The sequence below is a fragment of the Aquarana catesbeiana genome, linkage group LG04 (genome assembly GCF_042186555.1).
Source record: "Aquarana catesbeiana isolate 2022-GZ linkage group LG04, ASM4218655v1, whole genome shotgun sequence".
Lineage (NCBI taxonomy): Eukaryota > Metazoa > Chordata > Amphibia > Anura > Ranidae > Aquarana > Aquarana catesbeiana.
In genome coordinates this window covers 257,879,595-257,892,420 of record NC_133327.1, presented here as the reverse complement: position 1 = coordinate 257,892,420, position 12,826 = coordinate 257,879,595, and the positions used below count along the sequence as shown (strand labels likewise).

At 43.5% G+C, this 12,826-nt stretch overlaps 1 protein-coding gene across 1 annotated transcript in view; it reads left to right on the top strand.

Moving 5' to 3' along the window:
* TPRG1 (tumor protein p63 regulated 1) overlaps positions 1-12,826 on the top strand; it is a 202,129-nt gene that overhangs the window by 93,491 nt on the left and 95,812 nt on the right. Inside the window, exon 4 of the mRNA XM_073626409.1 lies at positions 10,877-11,053. Within this exon, the coding sequence (XP_073482510.1) occupies positions 10,877-11,053 (177 nt within the window). The remainder of the gene's footprint in view (positions 1-10,876; positions 11,054-12,826) is intronic.

The following is a 12,826-nucleotide window of genomic DNA, read 5'->3' as shown; positions in this document are numbered from 1 at the left end:
TAGCGGCGCTAATATAAATTGTGTAAAATAATGGGTCAGAGCAGCATAATGCCTATGACCCTCTACTTCTACATAAAAATATTAATAATAATATTGTCATGAAAAATATTATTTTTATCATGAAAAGAAATTTCTTTAACACCCAGTGAAAAGTGTCACTATAAATAATAAATTACAAGAAATGAATGATCAAGCTCAACAGTTGTTTTTTAATCTTCTTGTGTGAAAAATCTTCTCTTCCACCACACCACCGTGATAGTGACACCATTCCCTCTGAAGAGCGCACTCACCAGATTGTATAACCTCCCACTCTTGTGTTCGGCAAAACAGCAATTGAACCACACCTGGGTTGCATGTGATGAACCATGAATCCAATCAAGCCAGCTCCATATGTTAAAAAATGAATAAAGTGCTCCACATAGCGTGATGCCATTTTGACAGATTTATTAAAATCACTTCAAACACACTTCAATGGTTACACACACTTTTAAACTGAAACATAAAAGCCTTTAAAAAAAAATCCACAGCAAGCAACAGGATCAGTGATCCAACGGTGCACTGCGGTCACAGCGGACCTGAAGTGTTAACTGGTGTATCTCTCACCCAACCTTCTAAGGCCCAGCCATCCGATCGGTGTAGTCCTCCTCAGACAGCAGCATCTAATGTCAGTGCGATGGAATGCCGTGTAGCCATGCCCAAGACATGTTTGTGGGATTGGCTACACGGACGGTTCATCAATCCTTATATACTCTCTATGATCAGTCATGTGATCATCATCAGTCATGTGACCTCCTGCTCTGCACATGCTCACACTTCATGTCCCCCTGACCGTGTACAAAGACTGAATAAACAGGTACAAAGACTGAATAAATTAGTGGATCCCAAACATTTTTACGGTGTGGAGTAATAGAGATTCAGGGGCGGTTTATTTGTATATCTCTTGCTACAGAACAGTTCGTATAACCACAATTTCCTACTGCAAACACTGAGTCAATGTTGTGTAATCAGGTTAGAAGTTATGAGGATAGTAGCACTTCACAATTATCTCCAAAAGAAGATTCTATTACAAGGATACCATGCCAAAGGATGTTCTCCAATTTATATCCAGAAAAGTGTTCCCTGAACTATTTAGATCAGTCAGCCACATTTTAACGGGCATCACTTTTTAGCAAAAATAACCACTACAGTACTGATATTTTTACTAGTAACGCTAGCTTTTCATAGGGGCTGTGATAAATATGGTTTGCATAGTAGAATTTGGTCAACTTGCTTCCCCCAGGAGGTGTCTTGTACCTTCAAAACACTTTGCTTGTCAAGTAATGCCAATGAGCCCTCCTTCGCTCTCAAGTTCATAAAAACACTTTGCACATCTGTTACAGGTTTGCTTGTTCTTGATCCCTCCTTAACCCCTCCTCTCGGCATCCCTTTAGGTTAGCTTTAATACACGAGAGATTCCTGTATCATGTGAACATTCTGATTGGCTCTTACAGCCTACAGATAATAGGGAGCCCATACCACTGGCTGCCAATCAGGAGCTTTGACCAATGACAGCTCAGTCAACGTGTTGTGAGCGCATTCTCAGCACACAAACCTCATACCACAGTGGACTTGTATGTGTGGTGGCTGGGCATGAAATCATAGTTTTTTTTTTTGCCACTGCATATATGCATTACGCGGTCGACAAGAGGCTAGCCACTTTTTGCTATAGGCCGGGTGGGACTTTCGTCAATCCAGGTGGATGTCATATGACTACCTCCCGGAAAGCACCTTGCACATGGTGCTGCAGCGCGATCTGTCACCGGCTGTGTCTGTCGGACACAGCTGATGACTGATCAGTGTAACGACCCACTGCCGATGCCATGTGATTTCTGTCACTAATCATAGCAGATCACATGACAATTGTAAACAATGGATGACTTCCTTTAATGCCATCCATTGTGTACAGTACAATTGTGTTGCTAGCTGTGATTGGTCACAGTGATCACATGGTACAGACAGAGCCAATCACAGCCTATCTGTACCATGTGATTAGCTGTGAGCAATCACAGCGAATCACAACAAAATACACTGAATCCTTTTCATTCAGTAAAAATGGTTGCTTATACCAGTGTAATTAACTGGTATAATTAATCATAATGTGTAAAAAAAAAAAAAAATTAAATAAAATCCTGATCACTTCCCTAGAGTAGTAGAGTGTTACCAAGGTAACACTGTATTGCTCTGCTCAGTGTGTTAAAACAAATCGTAAAAAAAGGAAAAATTGAAAAAAATTAAAAAAAAATTACTAATAATTCTTTTTGTTTGTTTTACATATTGTCACCATTTTCAGCTTTCAACGCTATCACACTTTGACAATTGTGCAGTCATGCAACGTTGTACTCAAATACATTTTTAGAATTTTCTTCTCACAAATAGAGCTTTCCTTTGGTATTTAATCACGGCTAGATTTTTTAATTTGTTTTTTTTTTTTGCTAAATAAAAACGAAAAAAGACTGAAAATTTAGAAAAAAAAATAGTTTTTTCTTAGTTTCTGTCAGTAAATTTTGTAAATAAGTAATGCCGCTGATCGTCTCCCCTTGACTCACATTCTGTCAGTGTGAGGTGAGGAGACCCAAAAACTGCATTTCCGATCCCATGGTAAAAGAGCCGCGTCATCAGCTCTTTACCCAGATCGGGGTCGTGCCGTGTTGTGTCCTAGGAACACATAGCGACCATGCGAGAGCTGTGACACTGGGGCGACATCATATGATGGTGCACCAGAACGAGAGAGGAACCCACTTGCTGTCATTTAACAATGCGGGCGGGAGTTAGTTAATGTCTTAATTTCCCCAAAAATTGTGACAAAAAAATGACAAAAAAAAAAAAAAAATGACAACTTCAAAAAACTTGCCATGCCTTTTATGAAATACCTTGGACTGTACTTTCGAAAAGGGGGCAATTTGGGGGGTATTTGTACTGTCCTGGCATTTTGGGCCTCAGGATTGATCAATTTTCAGATATATACCATAGTTTGTGAACTCTAACTTTCCTACAGACTAAATAATATACACTGATTTAGGTTATTTTTCACCAAGAAAATGTAATCGAATACATTTTTTTTTTAAATTAGTTTTTATTGAGAAAAGAGACATACAGCACAAAATGCAACAAATAACAACCGATATATATTGCAGGAAAAAGTTGTTGGCATAATAACCTTTGATAACATATGTATCCCTAAACAGTATTGTGTTAATAAAACAAAAAAGAAAAAATATAAAAGAGTGAAGAAAGAGTAAAAATAGAAGTAAGATATGAGGAGGGGGTGGGGGGTGGTGGAGGGGTTGGGGGGGGGGGGGGAAGGTGTGGATCTGCCTCGATCCGACTACATCTATGCAATATTCTTAACCATAAGCCTATTACATAGTTTGAGACATAATTTCTGCATACGCCTTAGTGTATTTAAAGGCAAACCAGCAGGACCATATCTTTTTTGCAAGATCAGATTTATTTCTAAGAGAGAGTGTCAGGTCTTCCATATGGTAAGTGTCATCTATTTTCACTAGCCATTGACGTAGTGACGGAATGTTCGGCTTTTTCCAATATTGGGGTATAAATGTTTTCGCTGCGTTTAGTAGGTGTGGTGTTATGGATTTTTTTGTATGGTCCTACTGGTTTACCTGAACAATGAAACAAGACGAACCACGGGTCATTGGGAACCTCCCAACCCTGGATCTCCCTGATCCAATGTAAGATAGTCAGCCAGAATGGGCGTATCCGTGGGCAATACCACCAAATATGCGCGTGTGTTGCTCTTTCCCCGCAATCTCTCCAGCACAAGGGAGATATCTGAGGGAAGGTTTTATGTAGTACTACAGGTGTGTAATGCCATCTTGATAACAATTTGTAGTTTACTTCCGCCAGTTTGGATGCTCCAGAGGAGGTGTGGGCCAATATGAGAATGTCGGTTTTTTGGGTTGGTGACAATTCTGTTTGTAAGTCTCGTTCCCAGTTATGAATGAAGGAAGGCGTTCCAGTGGAGGCCAGTGTTAGTAGAATGTGATAGAAGTGAGAAATGGGTTTCTCCACCGGTTGATCCTCGGAAAATGCAGCTTCCAATGGGGTTAGGTCTGAGAAAGATCTCAAAGGTTTCGGAAGTGAATGTACAAAAGCTGCTAATTGACGATATTTCCACTGGTCCATGATTGAAACGTGTACGTTGGGTAATAATGTAGTCAGGGGCATTATACCTGAGGGGTTGGTCACTTGATGAAGTAGGGTATTGGTGCCCAGGCTCCAGGTTTGGGTTCCAGGGTCAACGTTTCCAGGGGGGAAATAGTTATGTCCAGCAAGAGGCAGTAAAGGAGAATTATGAAGCCAGTTGTATGTCTTACAAAGAGAGTCCCATGTCATAAGTGATGAGCGTGTCAATGGTGAAGTGGTAGGGGACAGATTCCTGCATCTCCGAGGTATCCATATTTGTGTAGAGAGATCTGTACCACTGAGTTCCATTTCCAAATCTACCCACAACTTGGTAGTTCTGTGGTATTTCCAGTCAGATATTCTGTTCAGTATGATTGATCTGAAGTATGTCCTAAAGTCTGGGAGGGCTAGGCCTCCTTCTCTCTTGGGTCTGATAAAAAGGGATCGGGGAAGTCTAGATCTTTTTCTGTGCCATACATATTTACCAATTAGAGAGCTTAAAGGGGTTGTAAAGGTAAAAAATTTTTCACCTTAATGCATTCTATGCATTAAGGTGAAAAAACTTTTGACAGTACCGCCGCCCCCAGGCCCCCCGTTTTACTTACCTGACGCCTCGAATCTTCGCTGCTCGTCCTCGTCAGCTTCATTGCAGCTCAGCCTGGTCGCTGATTGGCTGCAGTGGATGGATTGAAAGCAGCGCAGCCATTGGCTCGCGCTGCTGTCAATCACATCCGATGACGCGGCGCGCCGGGGGGCGGGGCCGAGTGATACAGCGAGCGGCTATAGCCGCCGGCTGTATCACGGGAGCGCGCCCGCAAGCACTCACCACCATGCGAGGGAGCTCGCATGAAGGTGGTAAATGCTTGCGGGGAGGAGCTGAAACAGCCGCCGAGGGACCCCAGAAGACCAGGTTCGGGGCCACTCTGTGCAGAACGAGCTGCACAGTGAAGGTAAGTATAACATGTTTGTTATTTAAAAAAAAAAAAATAAAAAAATAACTTTACAACCCCTTTAAGATTGTAAAAAAGCCTAACGGTATGCCATATGGTATCATTTGCAATAAAAACAGCACCCTGAGCAGTATATTCATCTTAACGACTCCAATCCTTCCCAACCATGAGTGAGGTTGGGTGTAAGGAAAATGCCTAGATATTTCATTTTTCTCGCCTGCCAGCTAAAAGGAAAGATTTGTTTTAAATGTGCCACGGGGGAAGTGGGGACAGTCAGGTTCAGTATTTCAGATTTTGTCATGTTGATTTTAAAATTAGAAATGGTGCTGTATATTGAAAGTTCTGACATGAGGTTAGGGAGAGTTATCAGGGGTTGTTGTACATAAAACAAGATGTCATCTGCATAAGCAGTGTATTTGTGTTCAGATTTACCTACTATTATCCCGTGGATACTTGGGTTATGTCTAACTATAGAAAGGAACGGTTCTAAAGATAAGGCAAATAAAATTGGTGACAGAGGGCAGCCCTGACATGTTCCGTTGTGTAGGGTAAAGGGGTCACTTAGCGTGCCATTGATACGTAGTTGCGCCATAGGGTGGTGGTATAACGCGGAGATTTGGGATATGAGAGAAGTGCCAATGCCTAGATGGGCCAAGGTTGCCATGGGGAACTCCCTGTCCACCCTATCAAACGCCTTTTCAGCATCGGTCGAAAGCATTAGGGTGGGCTGGGAGGTTCCGCGGACGTGCGACATCAATGAAAGTGTGCGGAGGGAGTTGTCCCTTGCTTCTCTACCCGGGATGAAGCCTGTTTGATCTTTTGAAATTCATTGCGGAATCAGAGGGAGGAGTCTATTTGCAATAGCTTTGGCGTATATTTTAGTGTCAATATTCAGTAGCGAAATAGGTCAGTAGCTACCGCAGTCACTGGGATCCTTGCCGGGTTTGGGAATGATTGTAATATGAGCATGAGTAGTCTCGGGTCGGAGGTGACTACCCCTAGAGGTCACATTGGCATAGTCGGTGAGTCTGGGTAGCAATATATCTGCAAAGGAATGGTAGTATACCACCGTGAAACCGTCTGGTCCTGGTGCTTTACCCTTAGCCATGGCTTTTAAGGCAATGCGCAACTCCGCAGTGGTAAAGTCTCCCTCCAGCGAGGCTAGGATGTCAGGTGATAGTCTGGGTAAGTTTGCTCGTTCTAGATAGTCATTAATGAGTTTTTCCTTTACCCCTTGATCCTTAATTGAATGTTGGACATGATATAAGCGTTGATAAAATTCCCTAAATTCCTTGGCTATACTAGGTGTGTCGTGTACCATACTAGCTGATGAGTTTTTAATTTTTGCTATGAAAGAAGCAGTCTTCTTCTGCTGAAGGGAGCGGGCAAGCAGTCTACTGGGCTTGTTACCTCCTTCATAGTAGCTTTGGGCTACTATTCGGAACTGCTGTTTGGCAGCTATGTGTAGGAGGGATTTCAGTTCTTCTCTCTTCTCTGTCAGGGTGTGGAATGTGGCCTGTAACTGGTTAGCTTTATGTTGGCGCTCGAGCAGTTTAATTTCATCAAGTAATTTAGATTGATGAAACGTACGTTCTCTTTTTTTCCTAGCTCCCAATTCTATTAATTTGCCTCGAATATGGGCCTTGTGTGCTTCCCATAATATCCCTGATGAAATATCAGGCTGTGAGTTCTCTTTGAAATAAAGAGACAATTCTCCCATCAATTGCTTCCTATCAATTTCATCAGTGATAAGTTCCTCATTCAGTTTCCAGTTGGTGGATTTGAGGGGCAAGGACGGTATTTTAACATTAATCAAGACCGGTGCATGGTCCGATATATGAGAGGTTTCAATAACAGATTTCTCTAATAGTGGTGGTGGTCGATAAGAAATAGGTCAATTCTAGAGTAGGATTGGTGAACCTGAGAATAATAGGTGAAATCTCTCTCCCGCGGGTGCATAATCCTCCAAGTATCCACTAACTGGGATTCGTGTAGCTGTTTTCAAATGTACCTTAAGTGCTTATGAGACAGACTAGAGCGCCCCTTGGATGTGTCTAAAACAGGTTCCAGGGATGTGTTAAAATCACCTGCAAGGAGAATGCACCCACAGGAGAAGTCCCTCAATTTTGAAAGCGTGCGGGCTATAAATCCTGCCTGGTCACGGATGGGAGAATAGAGTGTCGCCAAAGTACAGGGCATACTACCCAGGGTGCCCCTCAAAAACAAAAATCGACCAGACGGGTCACTTAACATTGACTCTAGTGTAAACGCGGTCCCCCTGCGGAACCCAATGGCCACACCCTTTGCTTTGTGAACATCAGACAAACTATAGTACCACGTGGGGTATTGTTGGGAGTAAAGTTTTACTGAAGTAGTGTGTGTGAGGTTGGTCTCTTGCAGAAAAACCACGTCACTCCGCAAGCGACCCAGTTCTCTATACAGACTGTCTTTTACCAGGGGCATGAAGACCCCATACATTAAATGAGAGTAAAGTTAACGTAGCCATGGGGGCCAGCAGAGGAGGTCCGCGAACATCATTTTGCTGATGAGACAGAACCGAGGCAGAGGGGGAAGGGTCAACAGGAGGGGGGGATTAAGAAGAAGAACAGGGAGTAGAGAAAGGTAGAAAAAACAAAGTAGAGAGAGAGCAGATTAGCACAATTCAATAAAATCAGCATAAAACACACAGGGGGGTGCAGCTGCAAATGCACGCATATAACTGCGGTGCAGAAGCAGGATGCTGATGAGATCCAGCACACCCACATCCACAGCCCAAAGAGGGGCAGGAACATGAGAGCACAGGATCCCAGAGCTCCCCCTAGAGGGGGGATGAAGGACCCCGGGGATCCAAACACGGACTCCAAGAGGGAATATCCACAGTGTCCCGAAGCCCCGGCGCCGGCACATACATATAAGAACAAAAATTTCAAATTTTAGTGAACTAAACCAAACATGAAACATAGACCATGATACCTGATGGCATTACCGAATGGCTACCTATATATAACAAGTAACAGAGAGCAATAAACCTTGGATTGAATCCATTAACTGGAACCAGTCTAGAACACACTCATGGTAGATTCAGTAAAGAAGGAACGACATGCATTTCTGATCTAAAAGAATAAATGACTGGGAACGGCATTAAATCTGGTATACTTGCTTAAAGAAATGTTCCACTACCGTTCAGCGGTGGGTGGGCAGGTTGGATGGCAGGTACTCTGGCTCGCGGTTCAGCTTGGCTGAGGCGGTGTTCCAATGACAGGGGAGCGATGTTTGCGGTCCACCTTCTGCCATTTTGGATCAGCATTACCCGGTAAGGGCAGGATGACATCCTGCCACCCTGGAAGCTCCGGTGGGGATATGCTCATGTCCATGCAGAATTTCTCCAGGTCCTCTGGGAACCGAAGGACAGCCGTTTTACCATCTCCATTTACTATTAAGGCCGCAGGGAAGCCCCACCTGTAGTTGATAGAGGCAGAGCGCAGTTTTTCTGTGAGGGGACGTAGAGCCCTACGTCTGTCCAGCGTCTCCCTTGCCAGGTCCGGGAAAAAGGAAAGGGTAGCCCCATCAAATTCCAGTGAAGTTGATTCCCTGGCCTTTTTCATGATAAGCTCCTTTTCAGGGTAATGATGCACCCTGCAAATAACATCCCGTGGAGTGTCAGAGGCGAGGTTGCGGGGGCGAATGGCCCTGTGGACTCTCTCAATTTTTAAGGGGTTGTCTGCGGCTAGGCCCAAAAGGCCATGGAAAATACCTCGGCTAGAGGGGAGGAGATCATCATCTCTCGTAGCCTCCGGGAGGCCTCTAATCCTGATGTTATTACACCTGTTGCGATTTTCCTGATCCTCCAGTCTGTATAGAGCCATCCTGTGGGCTATGGCAAGTTGGCATGTGGAGGATTGCAGGGTCCTAATGGCGGCCGCGTGGCGATCTAAGCGCTGTTCGGATTCCTCCACTCGTTCCAGGACATGGGATAAATCCGAGCGTACCGCTGATACCTCTTTCTTATGTCTGACTTGGTGGGGAGGTCATTTACTAGAGCCGTGGCGCCTGAGATCCGGCCTGTTGCGGGAGGCGGAGCCTGTCCCAGAATGTTCGCCATGCAGTGAGCGGCCTAGGCCGTCAGTGTCTTCCATATCCACAGGTTCTGTGGACAAGAACCGCTTTATCGAGCCTGCTGAGGTGCCTTTTTTTAGGCAGGGGCTTGCCTGACCTTTTCCTCATCGCTGTCTGGGGTAGTTGCTGCGATAATGTGTCGGTATAGGCTGATTTTCTTGTGCCAGAGCTCAGAGAGAACACGTCCACTTTACAGCATGCCTAGACCACGCCCCTCGTAATCGAATACATTTTGACCTACGTTTATGAAAAAAGATTATTGGCAAAATTTTATAACCGAAACAAAGAAAAACGAATTTAAAAGAAAAAAAAACGGTCCCTTTTTTTTTTTTTTCCATTCATTTAGCAAAAATCTAAAAACCCAGTGATGATTAGATTTAAGATTTACACTGATAGCGTTTATTAAAAAGTAAAATAGCAAGTAAATACTCACAAACGAGCATGAATTACAGGCATGGACATTGACTGCAGGTATGCAGTAACAGACATCAGAATGAAACCGGGACCGGACATCGGGTGGATATGGCAATGGCTAACGCGTTTCGGGGGCGAGCCCCTTTCCTCAGAGCCTCAGTTTCATTCTGATGTCTGTTACCGCATACCTGCAGTCAATGTCCATGCCTGTAATTCATGCTCGTTTGTGAGTATTTACTTGCTATTTTACTTTTTAATAAACGCTATCAGTGGTAATGCGCTAGGTCGGTGCGCCCTCTCTTCTTTTTGTTTCTTCTTGTAGTTTATGAATGCCCAACATTCTGAAGAGGGCTGCAAGACGGCAGATACCACTGAAGCTTTCTGGCCTTATCACACACTGAGCATCTAGACAACTGAGCGCAGGAGAGAGTTTCTCTTTTGGTTAGATTTAAGATTTAGCAGGGCCCTCCTATTCCTTTTGTATTGTAATTGTACTGTCCCCCTCTACATTGTAAAGCGCTGCGCCAAAACTGTTAGCGCTATATAAATCCTGTTTAATAATAGTTAAATACCACCAAATGAAAGCTTTATTTGTGTGAAAAAAATCTTTCATATGGGAACCGTGTTGCATGACCATGCAATTGTAATTCAAAGTGTGAGCACACTGAAAAATGAAAATTGGCCTGGGTTAAAGGAAACTTTAGCTTTTTACATTTGTGTGAAGGGCTTTCAGACTACTCTGGTGTAGAGATGGGATCCTAGTCCCAACCCACCTGCCCGATCCCGCCAGGAAGCCGACACGGCTAATCACAGGCAGTGAGACATTTCCTGATCTGTGCAGATGTGGCCCGGGAAATGTCTCATTGTCTGTGATTAGCGGTGGGCAGTGTTGGCTTCCTGGTGGGATCTCAAACATGCCCGAGCCCATGCCCACTGCATTGTTAGCCTCCATGTCTCTGTACTTCCACCTTCCTATACAGTGCACGTTGCTTCCCATCATCCAATTGGCTCAGTGTGCCTTGGTGTCAGACTTTGTAAGTTTGGCATGTAGAGACAGGGGTAGCTAAAAGACACTCGTATGCTGCAAGGTGTGGACGTTAAATAGTGACTGGAGATGATTTTTAAGACGCTTGCATACTTGTATGCTTTTTTTATTGGCAGCATATATAAATGCATATGTTTGACTTTGACTTTTATGGTTTCTGTCATTGCAGAATTGATCATTGGAACAATGAGAGAGAACGAGTTGTACTAATAACAGAAAATACTCTTTTTATCTGCAAGTATGACTTCATCATGCTATGCTGCCAACAGATTCACAAAGTTCCTCTCAACTACATAGATCGAATATGTAGTGGTGCTTTCATCTTTCCACAGAAGTCCCTAGACAAGTAAGGATGTGTTTTTCTTTTTTTTTTTTTTTCCTATACATTCCATATGTAAAGCCCAACTCCAGCCAAATTGTTATAACTTTAGGGGGAGAAGGCTTAACATTTGTCAGATTTATTTTTTCTGTCTGTGACCCCATTAGGGAGATTTTTTTTCCCGACCTCCTGTCTCTGTGCTGCCTTTGCAATAAATAGTGGGGGGGTCATTGGGACAGGAAGTTACAGAAAGCAATGATTAACAAACATTCTAACCCTTTCTTCCATTTCCTGCCCTGACAGTAAAGGCTCATGCACACAGGATGTTTTTACAGCTGCTGTTAGGGGCGTTTGATGGGTTTTTTTTTAACTGCCTCTAAATGCTCCTCTATGTTGGCCTATGTGTCTATGCATACATAAACTGTCAGAGGCGTTTAGGGGCAGAAAAAAAACTGACAGCCTGTGCGTCCAGGAAAGGCTGTTAAGCTGTAAAAACAAAAAAATGCCCCTAAATGCTGTGACAAGCTGTAAGCCGCGTTTGGTGTTTTTACATTATAGGGAGTGTTTTTAATGAAAAAGAGTCAAAAAACGGCCATTCAGAAACTCGGCTAACAGCGCGACTTTAACACTGCTTTTTCCTGGCAGCAGCGCTGGCATTTTTTAAACGTCCTGTGTGCATGAGGTCTAAGTGAGGGGAGATCTTCCCAATAGGGACACAAAAGGCAATACAAACCTGAAAGAAGCTCTAACTTTCCCCTGCACTTTTTAGAATGAAAAAAAAAAAAAAACGGGGTTTCCTACACACTTCACCATCTTTGCACATGCACAGGAAATCCTATGCTATAATGGTGGTGCGGGGGGGACTGGTACTGAGCAGGACTGAAGTTCTGCTTTAGTAGGCCAGATAGTTAATTCAGTTGTACATTGCGTTTTATGTAATTCGTTGCATACAGGTTCCAGAGAATCTTGCTCACAAGTGGGTTGGGTGCTGCTTGTTAGAGGCTGTGCTAGGCAATTTCCTATCTAGCTCCGCTTGATGTATCATCCTTGAGATTCAAACTTCAAGGCAACTGTGAATCTAATGAGGTTCACAGCAACTCAGGATGCAAGATGCAGTGTAGGAAGCCTAGATATCAGAATGTTTAGGAAACAAAAAGACTCCACATAGTGTGATACTGTCTCAACATCCGGTTTATTAAGCGGTACACTTACATAAAAGTCCAAGCTATGATCATGTCACAATCCACAGATCAAACAGATAAAATCCTTGTGAGTTTCAAGCTGCAATCGCGCAAGTGCATGTGTACGTAGCTATGGGATAGATTTGATCTGTGGATTGTGACATGATCATAGCTTGGACTTTTATGCAAGTGTACTGCTTAATAAACCAGATGTTGAGACAGTATCACACTATGTGGAGTCCTTTTGTCTCCTAAACATTCTGATATCGAGGTTTCCTACACTGCATCTTTCATCCTGAGTTGCTGTGAACCTCCCGGTGTATACCATCCATGGCCATAGGAGAGGAACGTCCGGAAATTCTTTTTCAGTAGATCAGAGAATCAACCAAGCGCTGTGTGACCTCTCTAAGCAAGAGGGGTCGCTGCCTTTCTGGTAAGACTCCATTTTTGTTATGGTGATGGATGTCACAACTTCAGGTGTATCATCGTCATTTCCAAACACTCTCTTCTTCCATGAGACTTTCTTTGATGGAATCCAGCTTCATATGAGCTTTTTGTTTGCACAGTTGCATTTTATTCACATGTGATGTCGTTTAGAATCAAGTTAAAAACTTCAAAG